This window comes from Henckelia pumila, chromosome 4, assembly GCF_033568475.1.
Source record: "Henckelia pumila isolate YLH828 chromosome 4, ASM3356847v2, whole genome shotgun sequence".
Taxonomy (NCBI): Eukaryota; Viridiplantae; Streptophyta; class Magnoliopsida; order Lamiales; family Gesneriaceae; genus Henckelia; species Henckelia pumila.
The window spans coordinates 109,786,145-109,812,749 of NC_133123.1; the positions used below are offsets into that span (position 1 = coordinate 109,786,145).

The 26,605-nt window shown below is 38.0% G+C and overlaps 1 protein-coding gene across 1 annotated transcript; it reads left to right on the forward strand.

Annotated features, from left to right (window-relative positions):
- Positions 1-12,342: 12,342 nt before the first annotated feature.
- On the forward strand, positions 12,343-19,862 carry LOC140866716 (protein LAZY 1-like). The gene is made up of 5 exons (XM_073271748.1): positions 12,343-12,391; positions 12,473-12,539; positions 12,671-13,476; positions 13,553-13,796; positions 19,589-19,862. The coding sequence occupies exons 1-5, from the start codon at positions 12,386-12,388 to the stop codon at positions 19,606-19,608; spliced, it is 1,143 nt and encodes a 380-aa protein (XP_073127849.1). The 5' UTR covers positions 12,343-12,385; the 3' UTR covers positions 19,609-19,862.
- The last annotated feature ends 6,743 nt before the right edge of the window (positions 19,863-26,605 follow it).

Here is a 26,605-nt window from a genome sequence, read left to right on the forward strand (position 1 = left end):
CTATCGATAAGAACTTACAAGAATAAACTGTAATTCAAAAATCATGATTTGGTGAAAGAGTGACTGTTGTTGGAGGTGACTTCGTACAAGTTTTACCGGTTGTTCCAAAAGAAATCATTAATGAAATGATTAATGCGAGTTTAGTGAAATCATATTTGTACTAATTAATGGATGCATCATTTGATTTTATCTGAAAACATGAGAGTCAAGTTTGAATCAAGGTGAATAAAAGCACAAACAATTTATCAAATTACTTTTGTATTAGAAGATTTTTAGTATATGAGTGCGATTTTTATTTTTATTTGATGTTATCATTAAGAAATTTATAATGTAACCTAATTCAATAGCTCGAAACTCAATATAACAAATACAATATACAAGGAGATGATAATGACAAATCAAATATTTGGTTATATCATAGTTAAATTGGTTCAACTTCTTGCAATATTAATCGTATTCTAGTTGAAAAACAAAACACCATTATAGTAACTAGGAATGAATCCAGGAATTAGAGTTAGGGGAGACTTGAACTTAATATAATAAATTATATATTATTATCATAAAATATAAAAAAAAATTATATACAATATTTTGAAACTCATTTGATAATTTTATGAATTTAGACTTTAGTGTAAATGACAAATGACAATAAATACGATTTAATTTTTTTCCCAATCCACATAATTTATTTTGATCAAGCATTGAATAATTGATCAAAACTAAAAAAAGTAATTTCAATATTTAAGAATTACGATTTTTAACTCTAGCTCAATCATGAAAATTCTCATTTTTTATATACATTTGTATCACACAAGCTTAAAATATTTAAAATTAATCTAAAAGAAATAGATTTAATGTGTGTACTCAAGACTTGAGAGACCAAAATCATGAGTACAAAAAATTTCAGAGAAACAATACTTATATTATAAATGTAAAAATTTTACAACATTATTAATCATTTATATATATATACAAATATATATATATTTTAAAAAGAAGTTAGGGTGGGCTATAGCCCACCATAGCCCCAACATGGATCCGTCCATGATAGTAACAATCAATATTATGTTATACTTTTGTTATGTTTTTCTATTTTTTTTTAATTATGTTGTTCAATTTTTGATTGAAAGCCGTATGATGTATTTGAACTACTACTTTGGTTGTCGTGACAAGCGATATAACCAAAAAACTGTTTAATTGAGACACTAGATAACTCCAATTGAGTATAACCATCTACGCACCTTATATAAGAATCATCTACACATATTATTTATATAAAAATATCTTTCACGTCCAACGCACGTAATTTTGTTTTCTAAGAATAATAAAAAGGTGTTCAGCACTATTGTCAACCCAACAAGAGAAATCCATATATAACATTTGATATAAAGCAATTAGCACAAGTAGGCCTGCCAAAAAAAAATAAAATAAAATACCACAATGGCCCCCAAGTTGCTGTCGATACACAACCAGCATAATTCGTCGTGTCAACCAAAATAATAGCAACAAGCTACTAAGTATATATCATATTCCATATTGAGACCATTCACATGAAATGCAAATCCACAAGGATTTTCCACTACGTGAATGATGTAACCTCTAATTGACCATAAACTCCATTAATAAATTAATTAATGGAAATGACAAATAGAAAAACCACATATAAAAAGCCATTCGCCTGCGGATTAGCTGGATGCGCTAGTTGTATAACCTGCTTCATTTTTGCCCTTTTGGTAAGTTTCCTTCTGGTTATTAGAATGAAAGAAAAGATGTAGATGTCTTCTGATACCCGAAGAAGGAAACCACTTCAACTCATCGATGACCCTAATATAAAAGGAACATCCCTAATCAACCAGAACCGGGTTGGGAGCTCAGCTCGGGAGCTCGGAGCTCGGCCAAGCTCCCCCACCATAATTCCCAGCTCGGGTCGGAAGCTCAGATCGGGAGCTCGGAGCTCGGCCAAGCTCCCCCACCATAATTCCCAGCTCGGGTCGGGAGATCAGCTCGGGAGCTCGGAGCTCGGCCAAGCTCCCCCACCATAATTCCCAGCTCGGGTCGTGAGATCAGCTCGGGAGCTTGGGGCTCAGCTCAGCCCCAATATTAGTAGGAAGTTAGCTTAGTAAATAGGTTCGACAACCTTGGTGAGCTAGTTAAGATGTTAGGATCAATGTTTAGGGCGAGTTCAGGAGTTCAGTAATAACTCACTCACCCCTTTTCGTATGACCCCCGGGAGAGCAGCAATATAGAGTCTTAGTGATGACAGGTCAGCTCGAATAAAATGTACATGTCGATATTTTCACGGTCAAGCTAGATTCAGACGAGATGTCTGCCTATATATTCGGGATTGCAATCCCGGGATTCTCGGGTTTCTGATAAGGAAGGTAAGCGTAAGATTCGGAGTCCTCTCCTATAAATACCAGATTCACTTTCATTATTTGGATCCTAATTCTTCACTCGTGTGCACACACTACACTCTATATTTCGCTATCCTAGCATCTGACTTGAGCGTCGGAGGCGATACGCAGGAACACCTTCCGGCCCCCCTTAACACTCTTGTTCGTGGTTTCAGGTCAGCAGCAGCTCATCTTCTGTTGGAGGAGTTTCATCAGCTCACCTAAGGAGATCACTTTATTGAGGTATATCAATTGGCACCGTCTGTGGGAAATTTAAGCTAAGGCGTAGATATGGCAGGAAAGGAAGAGGAAGAGGTAGAGGAGGAGGAGTGGGGAATGTGGCGGACATGACTGTGGATCAGCTTAGTCAGTTCATCACTCAAACGGTACAAGCGGCCATGGGTCAGAACCCACCACCTCCTCCCCCTCCAGCAGGAGGGCAGCCGAACCAAATGGATGCGATGTGGGAGGAGATTAGGAGATTGGGCCGGCAAGTTGGAGGCCGGCTTGGGCCTATGCAGAGGGAGAGCCCCTTTTCTCGGGTTATTTTAGATGAGTAACTCCCTGCAAATTTCAAACAGCCTACTTTAGGGGAGTATGATGGGAGCTCAGATCCGGAAGAGCATTTGGGAAGATTTGAAAATGCAGCTCTGTTACATAGATATTCGGATGCAATTAAGTTTCGGGTTTTTCTCACTACTTTAGTGAGGTCAGCTCAACAATGGTTCAACCTCTTACAGCCTGGTAGCATCCGAAGTTTCAACGATTTCAGTTCAGCTTTTCTACACCAATATGCGAGTAGTAAAAAATATTTGAAGACTTCCCTCAGTTTGTTTAATCTGAAGCAATCTGAGGTGGAACCCTTGAGGGAGTACGTTCAACGCTTCAATACAGCAGCTCTGGAAGTGCCTGCTGCCACAGGTGACACCTTGGTTAACTCTTTCACTCAAGGGTTGAGGGGAGGAGAGCAAAATACTTATTTAAAAATAAACCAACACCCGGAGGTGTTGGACTGAGCTGAGCTTCTTAAGGGGAGCAAAGTACTTATTTAAAAATAAACCAACACCCGAAGGTGTTGAACTGAGCTGAGACCCTTAAGGGGAGCAAAGTACTTATTTAAAAATAAACCAACACCCGGAGGTGTTGAACTGAGTTGAGTTCCCTAAGGGGAGCAAAGTACTGATTTAAAAATAAACCAACGCCCGGAGGTGTTGAATTGAGCTGAGCTTCAGGAGCCAAGCTGAGCTCCCAGAGCCGAGCTGAGCTGCCGTAGCCAAACTTCCGACCTGACCTGACATATGTTCTCAGATCGCCTAAATGGGCTCTCGAGCTCCCGAGCTCCCAAACCAAATTGCCTTGACTCCCAGCTCATCTAAATGATAGCAATGTGAAGTGACCCCTCATAATTACCAAGTGCGTGTTTAATTAACCTGCTAACACCATTTGTAATTGAGTATCTAAAATGGGCTAAGGGCTGAAATCAAAGTGTTGTAACTGAGCTGAGCCCAAAAATCAGGGTCGAGGTGACGTGACTAAGGTAGGGAGCTGAACCAAAGTCAGGCCTAAGAGACGTGACTAAGGTAGTGAGCTGAGCCAAAGTCAGGGGCCTAAGAGGCGTGACTAAGGCGATGAGCTGAACCAAAGTCAGGAGCCTAAGAGGCGTGACTAAGGTGATGAGCTGAACCAAAGTCAGGGGCCTAAGAGGCGTGACTAAGGTGATGAGCTGAACCAAAGTCAGGGGCCTAAGAGGCGTGACTAAGGCGATGAGCTAAACCAAAGTCAGGGGCCTAAGAGGCGTGACTAAGGTAATGAGCTGAACCAAAGTCAGGGGCCTAATAGGCGTGACTAAGGCGATGAGCTGAACCAAAGTCAGGGGCCTAAGAGGCGTGACTAAGGTAGGGAGCTGAACCAAAGTTGGGCCTAAGAGGCGTGACTAAGATAGTGAGCTGAGCCAAAGTCAGGGGCCTAAGAGGCGTGACTAAGGCGATGAGCTGAACCAAAGTCAGGGGCCTAAGAGGCGTGACTAAGGTGATGAGCTGAACCAAAGTCAGGGGCCTAAGAGGCGTGACTAAGGTGATAAGCTGAACCAAAGTCAGGGGCCTAAGAGGCGTGACTAAGACGATGAGCTGAACCAAAGTCAGGGGCCTAAGAGGCGTGACTAAGGTGATGAGCTGAACCAAAGTCAGGGGCCTAAGAGGCGTGACTAAGGCGATGAGCTGAACCAAAGTCGGGCCTAAGAGGCGTGACTAAGGTGATGAGCTGAACCAAAGTCAGGGGCCTAAGAGGCGTGACTAAGGTGTGTTTTCATCAATATTTCTGAAAGAATAACTGCTTATAGATAAAAGTAAAATGCAACTTGCATTAATTACAACTTAAAGGAAAATTGTTCTTGCAACATTTAAGAATAATATTTGCGTAAATTGTAAGCACTCCATGGTCTCTTCAGCATCTTTCCCTTTGAATCTTCTAAGTAGTAAGCATCCGAACTGAGCCTCATCACCACCTTGTACGGTCCTTCCCATTTAGGGTCGAGCTTCCCTACGACCGCATCTTGAAATTTTCTGAGTACCAAATCTCCTACCTGGAATCCCTTCCTATGCACCCGACGATTATAGGATTGAGCTATCCTGCTCTTGTACGCCTCCATTCTGATGGCAGCAGCTTCTCTCTTTTCATCCAAAAAATCTAAGTCTTCCATTCTCCTTTCTCCATTTTTCTCATCATAGAAAATGATCCGAGCTGACTCTTCTTCAATCTCTGCCAGTAGGACTGCCTCATTTCCATACACCAGACTAAATGGGGTCTCTCCGGTCCCAATTCTCGGCGTAGTACGATACGACCATAACACACTAGGAAGCTCTTCCACCCAATTTCCTTGGGCTTTTCCCAAGCGTGTCTTTCAAGCTTTGCACCAAAGACCGGTTAGTCACCTCCACTTGACCATTGCTTTGAGGATAATGGACATATGTGAAGTGCTGTTGAATTTTCATCTCTTTACACCATGCTTGCACCCGAGCTCCTTGAAATTGTCTCCCATTATCAGAAATGAGCTTCCTAGGTACCCCAAATCTGCATACTATATTCTTCCATAGAAATTTCAGCACTTCCCCTTCAGTAATTCGAGCCAGGGCCTCCGCCTCCACCCACTTAGAAAAGTAATCAATAGCGACCAACAAGAATTTCTTCTGAGCTGGGGCTGGAGGGAAGGGACCCACAATATCCATTCCCCACTGATCGAAAGGACACGCTGCCACGATTCCTTTCATTAACACTGTTGGCTGATGCTGAAGTCTGCTATGTCGCTGACAACTGTCACAAGAAGTCACCAAAGCTATGGCACCTTTCATAATAGTAGGCCAAAAATATCCCGCTAAGAGAACCTTACGGGCTAGGGAATAAGACCCCAAGTGATTGCCACAACACCCCTCGTGTATCTCCTTTAGGACATAATGAGCTTCTTTAGGGCCTAAACACTTGAGAAGAGGTCCAGAAAATGACCTCTTATAAAGAACTCCCTCCACCATCACAAAGCGGAGACTCCTCTGCTTCAACCGATATGCCTTCTTTGGATCTTTTGGTAACTCGCCCTTCTCCATGTATTTCAAGAGCTCTTTTCTCCAGTCACTCTCTTCCTGAGCTAATGGTGTGAGCTCAGTAGAAGGTATTAATTCCACTTGCACGACTACCTCTCTATTTTTCCAGTTATGAAGTGAGCTAGCCATCTTGACAAGATAATCTGCTTTTTCATTGCTCTCCCTTGGAATTTTTTCAAACATTACCTCATCAAAGAGACCACGAGTTTCTATTGCCCCCATGTATTCCTTCAACTTTTCATTTTTGACTTCATACGTTCCATTCACCTACTGAGCTACTAACTGTGAATCAGAGTAGAGATGCACCCGAGCTGCCCCAGCTTGTTTAGCTGCTCGGAGGCCAATTAACATAGCCTCATACTCTGCCTTGTTATTAGAAGCTCGAAAATCCAATCTAACTGCCAATCTGATCTCATCTCCACGAGGAAAGATCAAAAACACCCCAACTCCGCATCCTTCATTATTAGAAGAGCCATCCACATATACTTTCCACATACCCTCTACTTCCACATGTCTCGTTTCGGCCAGGAAATCAGCCAACGCCTGAGCCTTAATGGCTGACCTTGGTTCATACTGGATGTCATACTCACTGAGCTCCGTAGTCCATTTCACCAATCTTCCCGAAATATCAACTCGAGTCAATATCCTCCCAATGGGGCTGTTGGTCAGCACCACAATAGGATGTGATAGAAAGTAAGGTCTGAGCTTCCTTGCTGTCATAATCAAGGCCAATGCTAGCTTTTTCACCTCCGAATACCGGAGTTCTGCACCCTTAAGGGCATGTGAGAAGAAATAGATAGGGTGTTGAGCTGCTCCCTCCTGCCTAATAAGTACTGAGTTGACTGCCCCTTCCAAGGCTGACAAGTAGATGTACAATGGTTCACCTGGAATAGCCTTAGCCAATACAGGGAGTTCAGCTAAATAGCTTTTTAGGTCATCAAATGCCTTCCCGCATTCATCATCCCATTCAAATTTCTTGGCTTTGCGAAGCACTTTGAAGAAAGTTAAACTTCTATGGACTGGTCTTGATATAAATAGAGACAAAGCTGCTATCCTTCCTGCCAATCTCTGAACTTCTTGCAGATTACGAGGACCAGACATGGATCGGATAGCCTGCACCTTCTCAGGATTGGCCTCTATGCCCCTCTCAGTAACCATGTACCCCAAAAACTTACCTCCCCTCACTCCAAATACACACTTCTCCGGATTAAGTTTCACCCGATAAGCCCTCAAAGTCGAGAAAGTCTCTTGGGAGCTCAGCTCAGTTCAACACCTCCGGGTGTTGGTTTATTTTTAAATAAGTACTTTGCTCCCCTTAGGGAGCTAAGCTCAGTTCAATACCTCCGGGTGTTAGTTTATTTTTAGGTGATAATCTCACCTCCTTTTAGGGAGCTCAGCTCAGCTCGACACTTTTGGGTGTTAGTTTATTTAAATGTTAATCTTATCTCCATTCAAGGAGCTCAGCTCAGCTCAACACTTTTTGGTGTTAGTTGAACTTAGCACCTTTGGGTGTTAGTTTAGCTCAGCTCTTATTTCTCATTTGTAGGTCAATTCAGATAAATAAAAGAGAAACAATGTAATAAATTAGTTTGCATAGTAAAGCGAGAAGTTAAATGTTTACATCCCTCATAACAAAAATCAATGCTCATTCTCTCCCTCCCCTTCACCCTGCTCAGCCTCGCTCTCACCTTCCTTAACTGGCTCTCCTGAGGTGAGGGAGAGGGCAAACCCATCCAAATCCAGAAAATCTACAGGAACCCCTTCAGGAGGGTAACCTGCCGCCCTGAACTGCTGGGTACAGCCCTCGAACCCTTTCGATAAGTAGCCATAGGCTTGGACAGCAACCTCATCCATGAACTCGTCTGACTTTAGGAAGCCTTCTTTGAAGCCTTCAGCTCCCTTGTCCAGCTCGGTTCGGGACAACTCTAGCTCTTGGAGGGCTTGAGAAAGCTGATCCTGGGAACCTTTAAGTTCACCTTGCAGGGCTTCCTTCTCACCTCGAAGAATCGGAGGTCATTCAATTGCTTCAGCCGGTCGGCCTGGAAGCCCATCCGCATCTCCTCCATTTGAGCTCGGAGAGTGTCCACCTCCTTGTTATGAGCTAGATTTAGAACCTCAAGCTCTTGGTTCAGCTCTGCAAGATGAGTATCAAAACTCTTGGTGTCCTTGATGAGTTGCTTTCGAGCAATGGAAGCTTGGAGGGACACCTCGGCATTCAGTGCGGCAGCCTGGCATAGGACAGAGATCGTTTTGAGCTGAGTATAAAGTGCTGAGCTTAAAGTAAATAGAGTATAAATCACCTCAGCGGAAGCGGTGTTGGAGAGCTGTAGGAGCTCAGCCCAGCCAAGGTTCTTCACAAAGTCAGCATCAGCTTGAGAAAGCATGTCCCGAAGGACTGAGCCTGCTGCTGGGGTAGGACCTACCCCCACTATCCGAAGCTCATCATGGTACATGTCAAAGAAATTGGAGCGGCATCGGACCACAGGGGTTTGAGGCTTCTCCGACCTGAACTGCCAAAGAGGCACTACCTTGGGAATGGTAGATTTTCCCGAATCCAGCTCTACTACCTCGGGGTGGGGTCTGGATACAGCACGCCTCTTAGAGCCTTTGGAAAGGGCAGAGGATGGCTCGGAGGCAGCAGCAGCGCGGGGCGAAGCAGCTTTGGATTTTCCCGAGGTAGCTTCAGCCTTGCTCCCTGGCTGAGCTGGTGTCTTCTTTTTCTCTAGCATCCTCTTCATGGCAGCATTCATGACTCTTTTTTTTGAGTAAGTAGAAAGGAGGTCAGTAAAAAAAAAAAAAAAATAGAGAGCAAGGGCGGGGAAGGGCCATACCTAAGTTTCCTCGGACCGAGACATCGGCCGAGCTGAGCCCATGGTGACAGAGCAGATCTTCTGCCAGAAGGGCAGAAGTATCGAAGCACCTTACCCCTATAGCCCTTAGGGCTCCGGTAAACAACTCCCCCTGTCGAAAGCCCGGGGCAGGAACAGGCAGGAGGGGGAGAGTTTCCCTCCAAGCTGAGCATATGTCCCCAGGCATCGGAGGGATGAACAAAAAAGAAAGAGTTTTTCCAGTTTTTGTTTGAACTGGGAGAGCCCTTAAAAAATTTACAATTAGGTCGGCAAGAGAAGTAAAAAGGGCCCTCCTCAGAGCGTTTGGGGAGAAAAAAGTTACAGATAGTAAAACAAGTTACTTCAAAGCCTAATGTTCTGAAGAGAACTATAAAGCTGCACAAGGTTCGGAAGGAGTTAGGGGTGAACTGCCCTAAGTCAAGCTCATAATAACGGCTGAGTTGTTGGAAGATGAGGGGCATGGGAAACCTTAGACCAGCTTCTAATTGATCTACATAAAAGGTGTAATATCCCTCTAGGGGATTGTCAGCTCGGTCATCAAGGTCGGGAATAATAAACTCATATTCCTTGGGAGCATGGGATAGAGCTCTTATTTTGTCCTCGTCCGAAGCATCTAGCTCGGAAGGATACAGCTCAAACCACGGCGCCGCAGGGACATCAGGGTCATTGCCCGAGTCAACATCCTGAGCTGAGGTCGAGGGGCGAGCAGGGTCCTGGCCTGTAGACTCTCTTGCGGGAGTAAGAGCGAGGGAATCAAATTGATCCACCTCACGGAATACTTCGTCTGAGCTTCCAGAGTGAGCTCGGGAAGAAGTGGCCATGAAAGGAATACTTACTTAGGAAGCTCGGAAACTTGGGAGAAAGGTAAGAAAGCGAGGAAGCTTGGAAAAAGGAATTCGAGAGAGAATTTATAGAAGTAAGAAGTGAAGAAAGTGAAAATGAAGTTTTCACAGCAAGGGGCTATTTATAGAAAGCTCGGGTTAAATCGAACCGTTGAATTTAGACAGGTTTACGGCTCAGATTCTTTGGAAAAGTTACCGTTACCTAGTTCTTGTCAGAGTGACAGCTGGGCTCGGCGGAGCACCTCAGCTCGGCATTCTTTTATGGTCATCTCAGAATAAAAACGAATTTCGAGTATTTGACCTCAATTCGACTTTTATGGGAGGGACTTGTGATACCCAGAGGAGGAAACCACCTCAGCTAATAGATGACCCTAATATAGAAAAAACATCCCTAATCAACCAGAACCGGGTCGGGAGCTCAGCTCGGGAGCTCGGAGCTCGGCCAAGCTCCCCCACCATAATTCCCAGCTCGGGTCGGGAGCTCAGCTCGGGAGCTCGGAGCTCGGCCAAGCTTCCCCACCATAATTCCCAGCTCGGGTCGGAAGCTCAGCTCGGGAGCTCGGAGCTCGGCGAAGCTCCCCCACCATAATTCCCAGCTCGGGAGCTCGGAGCTCGGCCAAGATCCCCCACCATAATTCCCAGCTCGGGTCGGGAGATCAGCTCGGGAGTTTGGGGCTCAGCTCAGCCCCAATATTAGTAGGGAGTTAGCTTAGTAAATGAGTTCGACAACCTTGGTGAGCTAGTTAAGATGTTAGGATCAATTTTTAGGGCGAGTTCAGGAGTTCAGTAATAACTCACTCACCCCTTTTCATATGACCCCCGGGGGAGCAGTAATATAGAGCCTTAGTGATGACAGGTCATCTCGAATAAAATGTACATGTCGATATTTTCATGGTCAAGCTAGATTCAGACGAGATATCCGCCTATATATTCGGGATTGCAATCCCGAGATTCTCAGGTTCCTGATAAGGAAGGTAAGCGTAAGATTCGGAGTCCTCTCCTATAAATACCAGGTTCACTTTCATTATTTGGATCCTAATTCTTCACTCGTGTACACACACTACTCTCTATATTTCGCTATCCTTGCATCTGACTTGAGCGTCGGAGGGAATACGCCGGAACACCTTCCGGCCCCCCTTAACACTCTTGTTCGTGATTTTAGGTCAGCAGCAGCTCATCTTCTGTTGTAGGAGTTTCATCAGCTCACCCAAGGAGATCACTTTATTGAGGTATATCATCTTCTAAATTAAAGTACCCAAGTTAAATACATAAATAAGTGAGTGCATGGGTTCAGCCAGGGCTGAAATACCGAACCCAAAATACCGAATTTTCGGGATACCGTACATAAATTTTTTCAATATACAAACATTTTTTCAGTATACGGAATTTTTTTAAGGTATCTATACGGTATCAATATGAATTTTTTCAATATCAAAATTTCGAAATTTCAGTATCGCTACCGGTTTGAATTTTTTTCATACGATATTTTTGATACGGTATACCGAAAACCCACCCTTAGGTTCGGGTTGTGGCTCATGATCAAATGGGTCTTCAACCTGATTTCTTGTCTCATATTTTAATTGGACTTGATATATATATATATATATATCTTTGACATGATCATTTGTAATAAATGAGCGGCATCCATCTCCAAAAATAATGCACAACATATGATATATAAACACACAGTACTAACTACACAACTTAATTCTCTAGCTCCCCCTATCTACGCAATTAGTCCTTTTTGGAGCATTACCGATGACTCGAAAAGGTTGAACTTGTGCATTAAAAGTTGATCCGTCTTGTAGTAATCTAGAGAATATAAAATAAGCTCATGACACGATCCAGGAGATTTGTAAATGAGATGGAAGATTTAGGCAAGTCAAACATCACTCCAAATAGGCATATTTAAAACATGATTATTTGAATTCCATTTTACATTAGATTTTTCAGTAATATATATTTATGTGCAGGTCATGTATACATTGCTAGGTATTTGCAGATGTAAATTAATAATTATATCGAGTTGAATAAACTCATGTAAATGAAGCGAAATATTTCGACCCACAAGAAAAGAAATGGATAGTTGTTGAGAATCTAAAATTTTTCATTTGGAAGTTTATCCGGAGACATATATAGATGAAAAAGTACAAACTGCATAATGTTATAAACAAAATAATTTGCAAAAAGGAAAAGTGCATGTGTGAGATTGAAAGGAAGCTGAGCACATGCTTATAGCAGAAATGAGTATTCTGTTGCTTTGGAAGGAAAGCAGACAAAAACGATTGAATCAATCAATACATACAAGGGTAAATGTTGTACAATTAATTAATGAACAACACATATCAGATGTCGGGTAAATCTCATGATCATGGTGATTATGTCGCGAACGTATATGCATGGCTGCCAGCTTTTGATATGATCTTCTGTTAAAATACAACAAGATACTGATCAAAATAATTGGGCAGACACAAATTGACAGTCTAAATCCATTTAACATGCAACTGATGTTACATCACCAAATGTCACACCTCATGAGGAAACAATGAGCCTTTCAACAATTCAATCGTCCAAAAACTATCACAGTAGCTAGCGCCGTATTTGCTTTTAACATTGGTTCATTTTCCCTTTTCTATTTAATACTCTACCCGGCCGCTAACTTGTTAAAGATACTCACCAGCTAATCTCATAGAAATTAAGAATCCGAAATGAAGGTAAGCTGATTTAATTATGACATGCACCCGAATCTCCTTTTTTGCCATTAATTTACCATATTCTTCTGTATTTATGTGCAGCTACTAGGTTGGATGCACCGCAAGTTCCGGCAGAACAGCAGCGAAACACCAAAGGACTTTTCTATTGGTGGGTGACCAATATAAGAAATTTGAGTATATGCATACATGCAACAATATGGTGTGTTAAATGTTTGGAAACATGAATACATTGATCTTGATTCGATTGTGAATTGGATTAAGGATATATTGTGTTTGCAGGGCTAATAGGACAGCCATCGCTAGAAGACCTACAATGCTACCAGAAAGGAAACTACTACAGCAAGTCTTTGGGCAAAGGCCAGAGAGAGAATTACCTGAGAAGCTCATTTGCCAGCAGCCTAGAGGCTTCAAGGGTGGAAGAAGATCAGGACCTTGAAGATGAGCCATCAGCTGCTCTCACCGAGCTTTTCCATGGATTTCTTGCTATCGGTACTCTTGGCACCCAAGGATACCCTGTAGACCCTGCAACACCAACATTTTCAATCTCTGTGGATCACATAGCAGAAAAGGAAACTCAAGTCACTGAAAATGAGCTGAAGCTAATCAATGATGAGTTGGAGAAGGTACTGCAGGGAGGCAGAGATTCGAGTTGTAATGTCTCGTCTGGAAGAAACAGTCATGTCAGTGCGGGAAGGATAAGTCATTGTAGTGCTACTACGCTCGTTGGCAAGCCCATGGAAAACACAGAGACGGGAGGAATAATCTGTCCACTGCAGAGTTATCTTTTCGGATCAGCAATCGAACTACCAGATGCAGCAGCGCCACCTGTGAGGAAAGAACACAGGACTTCTCTCGGGGAGCTCTTTCAAAAGACTAAAATCGTAGATCAGGAAAATTCTGGAACTAAACCAGACTACAGGGGCGAAAAGCGAATGGACAAGGAAAGTAGTGATAAATCAGCTGTGTATCTCATGAAAAAAATACTCAAGAAAAGAATGCTTCATGCAATATCCTCCAGGAGCTCAGCACCATCCTGCACTGGAGGAACAATGGATACTGCAACAGCTGACAAGAAATTGCACAAGGTAATTAATTAAGTTTCATCAGCCGATCCAGCTTCTTAATTATTATCACAAGAAACTGTCTATCTTGAGAATGCAGATCCTACAAATATTCAACAGAAAAGTACATCCTGAAAGCTCCAGTACATCTGCACATAATAAAGCCACAAAAAATGAGTTAAAGGTCATGAATAATCCCAATTTGGGGACAATATTAATGCCTAGTGCAGAAGACATCACAATTTATCCTCAACGAGGCATATCAAAGGAAAGCACATGGAGCTTCAAGCCCAATAATGACGACATTAGTGGGAATGAGCTCTGGGTCAAAACAGATGCCGATTGTAAGTAACTCTACATGCTCTCTATATATGTTAATTGGAGTGTTACTTTATTGAAAATACAAAACAAAACTAACAAATTTCTATAAATAAAACGCCTCGAATCAATTACTTTATACTTGATTTAACAATAGCACAATTTGTTCTTTACCAAATCACAACTTTTGATCTCGGCGCTGAATCTACTTTGATCTATGTTGATTCGTACTCCATCTACGCTAGCTAGCTTCAAACCTCCGAGGCTTTTTGAATGTTGCATCATAACTCATTCTGAATACGAGTAACTCACAATATGATGTGTGTTGCATCTCAAGATAATATAATAATTCAAAAATAAAATATAAGGGTGTGTAATTAATGGCGGAGCCAAAATTATCAATTTACTGTGGCTAGAATTTTAAGTCCTCTAATATTTATTTTTTTTAATTGAGATACCCTGACTAATAATACATTAATCCAAATTTATTCAAAAACATATTAAAAAAATTTCAATTTTTTTTTCTCCACCCTGGCTTATGCATAGCGCCGCCATTATGTGTAATCTTTATTGTATTATGTATATATATATATATATATATATAGGTTAGTCTATGCTACACCGGAAATGCTTCTCCCCTTATTTCAATACCATTAGATGACGTGGGACCCATATATTTTTATGAAAATTGACATATGTCTTGATGATCCAATGATTGATATTTGACCACATCATGGGGGGAGAAGTACTCCAAGTGTAGCATAGAATAATCCATATATATACCATAACTATTGTAATAATTGTTCTGGAGTTTTATTAGAACTATTCTGTTGAAGTACTCATATTTTTCATAAATAGTTTTATTACAACTATTTGTAAACTTTTGTACACATATATAACACAAAACAATATGAATAGGTCTTTTTTGAGACGTTATTATCGTTCTTTATTCGTAAGACGGGTCGTTTCTATACCTATTTATATAAAAATTAATATTTAATATAAAAAGTATTGATATTTTTTTATGAATGACTCAAATATGAGATATCATTACTTTAGTTTTTGTGAAGTAATGTATGCCATGTGTCATACACTTATGGCAACTCAAGTTTAATTAATTTTTTTTAAAAAAAGTTTAATTATTTTTTCCATCAAAATCCAACAAATTATAAATTTATTCAGTTTCCTATGCGAAACATCCAAGGGACTTGTCGGGCTTAATTATATTTGCCGAATCAACTCTTGACCCATCAAAATAATTTACTAATCTCATACGACTTTACTCGCAGATTTGATTAATCTGTCAATTAAATTCTAATTACAAAAACCAATTCAATAATATTATTCTCTAATTGATAGATATTCCAACGTGTCAATCCATCTCTCAACAATAGAACATCTGAAATGGCGTACCATATTTTGTTAATTTGAAAAAAAAAAATTCAATTATGCATTTAGGATAATTTTGTAATTTTATATGCAATTTGTAATCACGCAAGATTTCAATAATAGCATCTCAATCATGAGTTCTATACTACTGCGATATAGTTTCTCTATATTGAATCTTTTCCTCTGCTTATCTCACTCTCTTTTTGTGTGTGTTCTTGACGAGCTAAGATCGAGCTTGTGTATTTCTCTATCTTTCCCTTCTCGCTTCATCGGCCTCTCTGCCCCTTTTAATTTAGCAACTTCTCCAAATTGAATTAGCCGTTAGAACTTGAATTTGGTCTTCCTCACTTAAGCCCAAAGATATTAATTAATGAGTGGTCAGTCCAACACCTTTGAGCCCAATGTGTATATAAGAGATAATGTATAAAACCATGTATTGAAGACACATTTATTCACAATATCTCCACCTTGTCTTCAACATGCCTAGTTGCTCGTCAATTTCCTGCTCTCTACTTTCCTTCACAAGCAACTATCAAGTCAAGAAAAATCTTGAACTTGACCAGTGGCAGTCATTTAATTAAAACATCTGTAGGATTTCTTCAGTCACAGTCTTCTTAATTTAACACCACTTCACCTTTAGCAATGATATCCCTAACAACATGTAGCTTCACATTGATGTGCTTCGATCGTTCATGAAAGATTTGTGTTTCGCTAAATGAATTGCACTTTGGTTGTGACAAAACACCTCAAATTAACCTTGATCAATACCAAGCTCTGCTGATAAACCTTTCAACCAAATAGCGTCCTTAATTGCCTCTGTAACAACAATATACTTAACTGCTGTGATGGAAAGTGCAATTACAGATTGTAATGAGGTCTTTCATGTGATTGTTGTTCCAAAAGCTGTGAATACAAACCCTCTCAGAGATTTCCTAATATCCAAGTTTCCAGAAAAATCTGAGTCCACATGATATCCTATTCTAGGATTTGATATATTCATCTGACTGTTAAACATTAAACCCAGACCAGGTAATCCCCTTAAGTACCTTAAGTTCCACTTCATAGTCTTCAAATGCTCATTTCCAGGATTTTCCATAAACTTTGAGATCATACTTATTGCATAGGAAAGGTCTGACCTATTGCATACCATGGCATACATGATGCTTCCCACACCAATTGCATATGGTATGTTCTCCATATCCTTCTTATCTTTCTCTGTTTTAGGTGACTGCTCTAAAGACAACTTGATATGTTGAGCAAGTGGTGTTCTTACTGCCTTGGACTCATTCATGTTAAACCTCAGCAACACTTTTTTCATGTAGAGTGCTTGAGTCAGAATAAGTCTCCTGGATTGTTTTTCCCTTATGATGTCCACACCTAGAATTCTCTTGGCTTGACGTACATCTTTCATTTCGAATTCTAAACTTAGCTTGTCCTTCAAGTTTTGAATTTCGGCTTTTTCTTTGCTGGCTATGAAAATATCATCTACATAAAGTAGCAATAAGATTTTCATTTATTTATCTTTTCATGATGTATACACAACTGTCGTAGCTACTTCTAATGAAATTTAGCTTTAGCCTGAACTAATCAAATCTCTTATTTCACTGCCAAGAACTTTGTTTAAAGCCATAAAGTGAGCATTTCAACATAAAAACTTTGTTTTCATCTCCTGGCTTTATGTATCCCTATGGTTCTTCTCGTTCACCATGCAAAAATGCAGTCTTGACATCAAGATATTCTAATTCACAATATTTTTGTGCAATTAAAGCAAGTACCATTCTAATAGAACAATGTTTTACCACTGGAGAATATATTTCATTAATATCAATCCCTTCGACCTGAGCATATCCTGTGGCAACTAATCTTTCCTTGTACTATATTCTGTTGTCTGTTGGTAAGGCCTCCTTTAGTTTGAAAATCCATTTGCATCCTAAAAGCCTTTCTTTATTAGGCCTCGCTACAAGTTTCAATGTATTGCTTCTTCAAAAGAGTGTTGTCTCCTCATCCATAGCATTACACTTTCTTTAGATTTTCCAGACATGCATTGCTTCTTTTTAGTTTGATGGCTCAGACTGCTCCACCTTCTTTGCTATAGTGAGTGCATACCAAGGAAGATCTTCAAAACCAAGCCTTTGAGGATCAGGCCTCACTTTCCTATGTGCTTAGATCTCTTTCACTTGGTAAGTCTCCTGATGTTTGCATTGATTTAGAGTATTCCTTATTTCTGCTCAGAGCCCTTTCTACCAGAAGCTACCTTAGTCTGTAATTTGTTCAAACAGTCTTCTCTTTGAACACAGGGTTACTTATTTGCTAAATATCCCATTTTTATCTCATCAAAAAATATGTCTCTTGTGTTGAAACATCTTGGACCAGTGTGCTCCATATTCCACGCCTTATATACTTGAACTCCATCAAGGTAACCTATGAATACGCACCTCAAAGCTCTTGGTTCCAACTTATCTTGTTTGACATGTGCATAAGCCAAACACCCAAAGATATTGAGTTTTGGATAATCTGAAGGAGTCCCACTCCATAATTAATTCCATAGGAGTCTTGAACCCTTTTGCACTGGAGGGACTTTTGTTTATAAAGTAACAGGAAAATGATAGTGCCTTTCTCCCAAATGATTTTGGCAGACTATCATATAACAAAATACATCTAACTCTTTCTAACAGTGTATGTACTTACGCTTTAAATCTCCAAGACTCAATATTGGTGTTCTATCTTAACTCACTCCGTAATATGAGTGTAGACACCCATAGCTAGAAATCTCATAATATGATATGTATTATGATTGTGTGTTGTATATGTAGACTTGTGGTTGTGGATATCACATTGTATATATGTATAATAATAGTGTTGGAGTTTTACCGTAACTCTTCTATATGATATGTATTCATAATCACTTAATTATTTTTAGAAGTTGCAAATACTATCTAAGACTTTTGTATACTTATCTAGCATAAATCAATGTGTGTCATGCGTACATGTCATATAATGTGTCCTACCCATGTGGCAATACAACTCAAATAAATCTCTCGGGCAAGTATAAATTTTCAGGATACAGTAGGACCATGTCCTACCAAGTCAAGTAGAACACATTATTATTTTTTTAAATTTTAAAATATTTGTCCAAACAGTCCATGTCATATAAATTTTCCCTGCTTGTGAATCACCTCTCCCGGCCCGTGGCCTCTACTTTTTTTTGATTTTTCCAATATCTTCTGCATTCTTACCCCAAGCATTTGACTATCGACTTATTGCTAATAATGTTGTTGCCTCTCGGCTTGTGGCAACAATAATAAATAAAAGAAAAAGAAAAAAAGTATAAACTGCATCAACTATGGTGAGAAATCATGACATTAGCAAGTTTTGAACTTTGATTGAAGGATCAGATTTCCCAAGAATTTATAAGATTTATTTTCATGCATTTTTTTTCGTAATGTGCATGCAACTGTAAATTAAGAAATACATATAAATTCCTTTCAAATTAAATTATCTTTGTGTGTTTTAGGACAGTGAATTAATTGTACGTTGCTAAATGTTGGTTATTAATTGATAGAGATTTTGTTACAGGTCGAAATCATTATTATTTATACGAGCAACCATCGTGGTTCCTACACCAACACCTTAGTAGTGTGAAAATGAATTCAAAACATTAGGAAAATACTCAAAATTCATAAAGAGAGTTTCATGAATTAATTTTATGAGACACATTTTCTATTCAACAAGACATATGAAGAAATAATATTTTTAATACCAAAATGAATATGAATGGTGTCAACCTATATCACGAATATCAATCAATGGCCATGTTAGAGGAGGCATACTCGAAACTATTATTGTGTTTTTACTTTGATTTCTAGTTCTCAATTTGATTTTAAGATGAAAAAAGTGTTCCAAAAAATTTCTTGACCAATTATCTTACAAATATAAATGGTCTGTTTGGACATGTATTTTAAAAATCTTTTTTCTTTTTATGTTTTATACGTTAAAACAATTTAAAATGTGTGTTGGAGAAAACTTTTGTAAATTTTATTTGAAATCTTGTAAATTTTTTTAAAAATGTTATTTAATTATAGTTTTTAAATAACAAATAAGTTGGGGTTTTGATATTTTTAGAAATTGAAAGAAATGGTGGAAAACAAAACATACTAATTTTCAATTGTAAATTTTTTTTATAGAATATTTGTTCAAACATATTTATTGTTATAACAATTACTTTTAAGGCATTTTATAAAAAAAATTAAAAAAACAACACTTTAATAAACATATTTCAGAAATATACTTGTCGAAACGATCGAAGCCTAAATTTCGATCCCTATTTCAAAAACTCTAGTTCTATCCCATGCCCAAGGAATATAAAACATGATTTTGAGCAAAAAAAACATATATACCTTATTTCATTTTCCTTTAATTGACCTTGTAGATTTGGTGTTGGAGCTCTGAGATTCGAACAGATGGAAGAACCGGCCCACATGCATGATGTAAGATCACATCATTTGCATTGTAAAATTTCCCATGACGATTGTGATATTGGAGTGGTTATAGTTTTGCAAGAAATGAGGAATAAAAGAGGGACACTGCCTCGGATTGGTTATATTGTATGACTTGATATTTTACGTACTACTTATCTAGTTATAGTGTGCTTTGTCTAAGTACATTAGCCTGTATAAACCGATTACTGGTTTGGTTCTCTTGCGTGTGATATATTGAAGATATTTATCTTACTATATAATTAAATTTGACATCTGTATTTTTAATTCATTTTGTGAAACTTTACTTAAAGTTAGAATTATATATATATATATATATATATACTTCTTTATCTATACTTTGAATTCAATACTACAATTACATATATTAATTTTAAAAAATAATAGTTAGAAAATAACAAAAATTAATGTCTTTGGATAATTATTCCGACTTTATAAACAAGTATCTCATACAAATGACTGCTAATTTTGATAATTTTACACATAGATGGTAGAGCAAGTGTAGTAACCCGAATCCTATTTTACGAGATTAAATGGTTAAACTTGATTTAGAGATTTTAATACGACTAATCAGACCAAAAAATCGACTCCAGGATATCCAAAAAGGTTTAAGAGTCAAAGTTGATTTGGGTAGTTAGGAAGGTCCAAACATGAACCATAGGGAGATCGAAAGGTCCGAAGTAATCTGACCAAGCGAAGGAGTTCGGAAGCAAGATCGGAACTTTTGAATGAGAGATCAAAACGTTTGAAGAGTTCGGCCATGCGCACTAGTGACGTATCGCCAGCTTTTTGACACACAACGAAAATGGAGATCAGAGAGATCGAACAAGGCAGTTAGGCACGTGGTAGACATGCGAGTTCAGAGCTTCCGAACCCTTGCCTATAATAGAAAACAAGATTCTCACATTTAATGTGTTTGGAGGTGTTTCATTACACTTCAGTGTATATTCTTAGAGTTTTATACTTATACTCAAGGGTCGGGCGATAGCGAGATTATACGTGGCTTGTACGGGAGCTGTGCTTGGGTCAGGACCTTCGACATTGTTGGGATGAAGACAGACAATGGTAAAGTCCGAGATCCCTATTAATATTAGAGAGTATCTATTAGCTTATTTAAAACTTATACATACTTATTAGTATTAGAGAATATCTATAGACCTGTAGATACTTGTACATCTAGGCTAGTGATTGAAGTACGTAAGTACTAACTAAGATATCCAGCGAATATGCAAGCTTATGTGTCATGATACTTGTTTTACTGCTTTGATATATTATGATGCATGTACATATTTATGTTGAGCCGATTTTCCTTCGAGATAGCCTTTGTAGTAGGGTCGCTCAGCCCTGTATTCCTTGTTATTGTCTGACACCGGGAGACGTCGTGTTTGACAGGGACTGACGCTACGGTGGTTCAGACGAGTGTGTGTATTTACCCAGCGAAGTTGACCACAAATGGTACTACATACTCATTGGTGCCTAGACTGAGCAGATATTGTTAAAACCCGATACCCAACCATTTGCATGCATCATACTAGGTTTGTTATCTCGTGGTTTACATTCTGACCGTACTCGCTCACATCCATATTGTTGTGTTTTTTGGACACCCAATTCGATGGGGCAGGTATGCATGTGGACCAAAGCGAGACCAGTGGTTAGTTGGTGACCAGAGCTTGGTAGCAGAGGTCGCCGATGATTTCTAGTTTAGTTTAAGCTTGTAATTAGAATTTTTGCTATTCACCTTGAATTGTATTATTTTCCATAGTAACGCTAATTAAGTTATCTGAATATTGTTATTGAATCCTTAAGACTCTGGTTAGTAGGTGATCCGGATCAGGTCACTACATTTATGGTATCAAAGCATGCATTAGTATCTTTGGCACATAGTTGAGATTGGTGAGAATTGTTAGGATTAACAATTTAGGTTTCTTGTAGATGGTCGATTAGAAGATGGTAACAGTTGTGAAAGGTAGGGGGTGTTGGAATGAGAATACCATGACTTATCCTCGTAGTCATTGTCATGCATTGTCACCAGGATGATCGTCGAAGATTTGAATTATATAGGTTCCTGCATTTTGGACCAAAGAGGATGATCGAGTGTGAGACTTTGGACGTAGCAAAGAACTGGGCAAAATGTGTGGGACGCTTTTGTCGATCCATCCTAATTTGACCTGGGAAGGCACCCTTGAAGATCCTCCACTAGCAGCTGGAGAGATTTTCATGAAGATCCTGCCTCATCTAACAGATAATGGACCCCATAATATTGGAAGGATCCGATAGATTGGTAAGATCTTGTAGATCTTGGGAGGAAGAGGTTCTGCTAGAAGTTTGCAATAAAGCATAGTAGAGGCAGCCAGCAACCTCACGTTTAAGATCAGAATTTACCAGGATGATTACTACAGTTGGAGTTGTTTAGTGTATTTTAGACGGAATGTAAGATTTTCCAATTTAGTCAGATTGTAAGTACTGTAACAAGTATTCCTGTTTTAAGCAATCAAATCATCTGTATTATTGTCATTTGATGTATCAGTTAATATTATAATTACACATCTTTCGGTGTGATTTGATTTGGGTAAACTCAATTTGGGTTTAGTTTGTTTTGTTTCTGTTACTTTGGGTTGTAACAAGATTTGTACATAAACTGGATGTGTGGTTCGAGTATTTCAAATTTTACCTAATCATAATTCCAGTGTTTGATTGATTGATATTCAACTACAGTGACTTCAAGAATATTTGTATAATAAGTTTAGAATTATACCTGTTTGTTGAATGTTTAGTTCTAAGCAGTTTCCCTAGATTAATTATACTAGATTAAAATCTTGTTGGTTAGTTCCAGGGATGAAAAGTTACATCAGGGGCATAGTTATGTTTTTACCAAGTGTTGTGGATTATAAGGATTCATGACTAGACGTAGAGGATGCACGACCTTATGCCAAGTGCTGCTCTGAAAGTCATTCGTGCTTCAGTTGATGTACAGAGAAGTTACCTCAGTCTTGCTGTATTACAACAGTCACAGAAGGGTATAGCTATAGAATACTTCAGTGTTAGCTGGATTCTTCGAATTTTAGTTAACTAGACACCAGCGTTCTAAGTTAACCTTTACCCCATAAATTAACCCAATACCAGCGATTAGATTTAAATCCACGGCAGCATTCAAATGAGTAAAATTGATGAATCTAGATAACACAAATACCAGTAATTGTATTTAATATATTCAATTGTTGTTCCTACGATTTAACAAATTCACCAGCAGAAAATATTAATCATAGTTGCTTTACAAATTAGACGATTCAAACAATTACGGATTTGAGTTCTAATTTAGCAATAGATTATATAGCAAAATCCTAAGGTGATCAATCCTAAAATCTCACATACAAGCATGACAATCAATCCAAAACAACTCTTGATACGCAATTTGGAATTAAACAATAGAAAACTGAATCTCACAAATAAAATAACTCAAGGGTTCGTCTTGCTCAACCAAGTACTAAAACTTAGCCACAACGATTCATGAATTTTCTAGAAAAATTCATGAAAGAAAATTAAATCTAAGAAAAGAAAAGAAGAAATCTAGCCGCCAAGAGAGTTCTTCAAGCTTTCTGCCGTCCAAAGATGATATATTTTCGAGTTCTAGATGATATTTAAAGTATAGAGTCCTTCCCAAGAAAGTTTCCCATTTAAAATATAAATTCCCGACTTTTCATCTCGCGCGCTCGATCGGTAGAATTGCACGGATCGAGCGCCCAAAATTATTCCAACTTTCTGTCCAGATTTTGTTTCTGCTCCCGCTCGATCAGTTGAATTTGACGGATCGAGCGCGCAACTTTTTTTCCAGCGAGCAGCAATTTTGAAAAATTAATATCCAAAGATCTAGCCGTCGGATTGAGCTGAAATTTGGACAGCTGCTTCAAAACATCTTGATCTTCATTATGAACGGTGAGATCGGATTTGGATTCTCCTAAAATTAAAAATAATTTTCTGACCATTGCTACTTCGTAATTCTTCTCTTATCTCGGCTCTTTCCTTCCATCTTTAGCTCTATTTATTCTCTTTTCCTATATCAAATCACATACAATCATTAATAACTAGACAATTAATTTAATCAATGCAAACTCTTCTAATCACACCAATTAACACACATAAATATAGGAAAATATCATCACATCACCAGTCTTGATAATTAGTTTCGGTTAGCTTGTTTTGATCGAGAATAATAGAAAGTGGATTATGTGTCATCATCTTAAACATACTGAAAATGAAAACAGATAATTGTTACTGATTATTTTAAAATAATTTTAAGATATAAAATATAAACATTAACTTTATAAATTTTTCTCCCATTATTTTGACATTTTCACCACTCTTTGATGAAAACGGGAAATCAAATTTCCTTAGTGAGCACGTTGAGTCCAATCTAGACAATCATGATCCCAAATAATATCAGTCAATCATAATTTCTAAAAGGTAGAGCCCAATTGCATCCCCATGAAACCTCTACTTGTTTTGCCTCACTCTTGATAAGGACCCAATAATATGACGTCGTTTATCTCCGAGTGTCAAGCCGACCCATCAATGTTGAATCATAGTAGACATTCGCCATGAGTTCCCTCAATAATATGAGCTGAAGTCATGAGAGTTCCATCCAATTCACAACACCTATGTCAGTGGAAGTAACAGCTTTTCGGCGTCAAGGAATCCCCAATAATATGAGCCAAACATTGATCGCGGGTAGCGTTCATCATGCAACCACCGTTGATGGAAGAAATGAATAAATTAAACTCTTTTAATTTTTAATTTTGTCGCTTGATATAAATTTTGAATCATATTCAAAATGAGGGATTTTAATTTTGAAATTGTCTCATCACATTATTTAAAAATCACGTGCCATGATTTTGTATGTTTGCGGGATTTCTACAACTATATTATCGAATAATATACATATATGCATATTACTATATATATCATATATATCATAATATGACAATTAAATAAATAAGGATGATCGATTTCCAATACTATCAGATCCATGCGAGCCAAGCATGGATCTTAGTTCAAATCCCACGTAAAGCTTTTAATATTTTACATTTCTTCACCACGATCATTGGACCCACCATATTTCAATCTTGGTCTCCCACTATTACAACTAATTACATTTAAATAGTCATGGCACATGAGAGATATATCTCACGAGGTGGGAACGAGCCATAAACCAAGTCCACATTAATTTTATCAAATAATATTATACAAGTTGAGACATGAAAAATATCCTAATATACACCCAACACATTGGTCATGGCTCTTGATTATCCTTCATGCATATAATATCACATATTATACAATTCATCAAATCATTTATCTTGTAGTTTATTACTAACCGCCATAATTATTAAATGAATTAATAAATTAAATAAAATCTTTTATTTAATTTCTAATTAATTCAATATATAATATTTGATTTCTTGTAAAACTCATTTTACTATAAATAATTAAAATTCATTCTAATTATTTATTTTATAAGAAAATATTCAAATTTTAAAATCGCATCGAGCCCGAACCTTTTTCGAACCCATGCACGGCTAGGACTGCCCGAAACACTTTTGGTGTAACACCCCAGATTCGAATATTGTCCTCACTGTATCAAAACGAGTCTTTCTAGCGTGCTTATGTCCTCACTCACACGCACTCTAAGAAACTTCTCAGGGGGTCATCCATCCTATAATTACCCCAAGTCAAGCACGCTTAACTTTAGAGTTTTTATGTGATGAGCTCCTGAAAAAAGATGCACCTTCATGATATGAGTAGTTTCAATCAAATATTTTAAGCTCTCCTCAACCGTTTAGTATCATTCCGACACAGTCTCAAAATCCCTCTCATTCCGGCATGTGACCGGTTCATTCATGTCTGTCCTCCGCTTAAAAACCTGTCAGGAGCCGCTCATTGTCCGTGCAACCTCTTGGCACTGACGATCACTCCCCGCCTTCTTATTAGCCTCGGGCATTACATTCGGGTAGCCCATATCCCTACTACCCAAACCATTCACGCATCAATTAATATGGGTAGGTGAAGTATGACCCACTATTAATTACGAATTGCAATACGAAAATGTCTTTGCCCACCAAATTTATTAATATTATTATCATTAATTTAAACAAATATATTATAATAATAATTTATCCATTATATTTATATATGTATCGCATGCATATATATATGTCTATATATTTATATAAAATAATAATTATATATATTGTCTTTGCCCACCAAATTTATTAATATTATTATCATTAATTTAAACAAATATATTATAATAATAATTTATCCATTATATTTATATATGTATCGCATGCATATATATATGTCTATATATTTTTATAAAATAATAATTATATATCCACATATATATATATACATATATATATATATATGTATATATATATATATTTATATAAAATAATAATTATATATCCACATATATATATATACATATATATATATATATACAAATATTTATATGCTTAAATTCTGAAAATAATAATATTAAGGTGTAGTGATTTTGTAATATTTTCTTATGCGATTAGAAATAAAAATACTCAACATGAAATAAACCATACAATATAGAGAACCTGATTCTGATACCACTTTTGATATACCGTGTTCTCGTGTCCAAGAAAAAAACATAAATTTTAATAATTTTATTTTGACATTCAAAATATGTTTGACACTCGTATGGTTAATAAATAATTCATATGGATTTTATAAAATTATACATTCGGTGAACAAATTCACTGGACTCTAACTATCCCGAAAGATTTTCGAAAATAGCTCTTGTTGTAAATACCTACGAACAATCTATTGAAATATCTCCTTTCTTCAATTTTCGAATTAGGTCTACGACCGGATTTTCGCACTTTAGAAGAAGAAAAAATTGGCGTGGATATTAAATGAAAAAAATA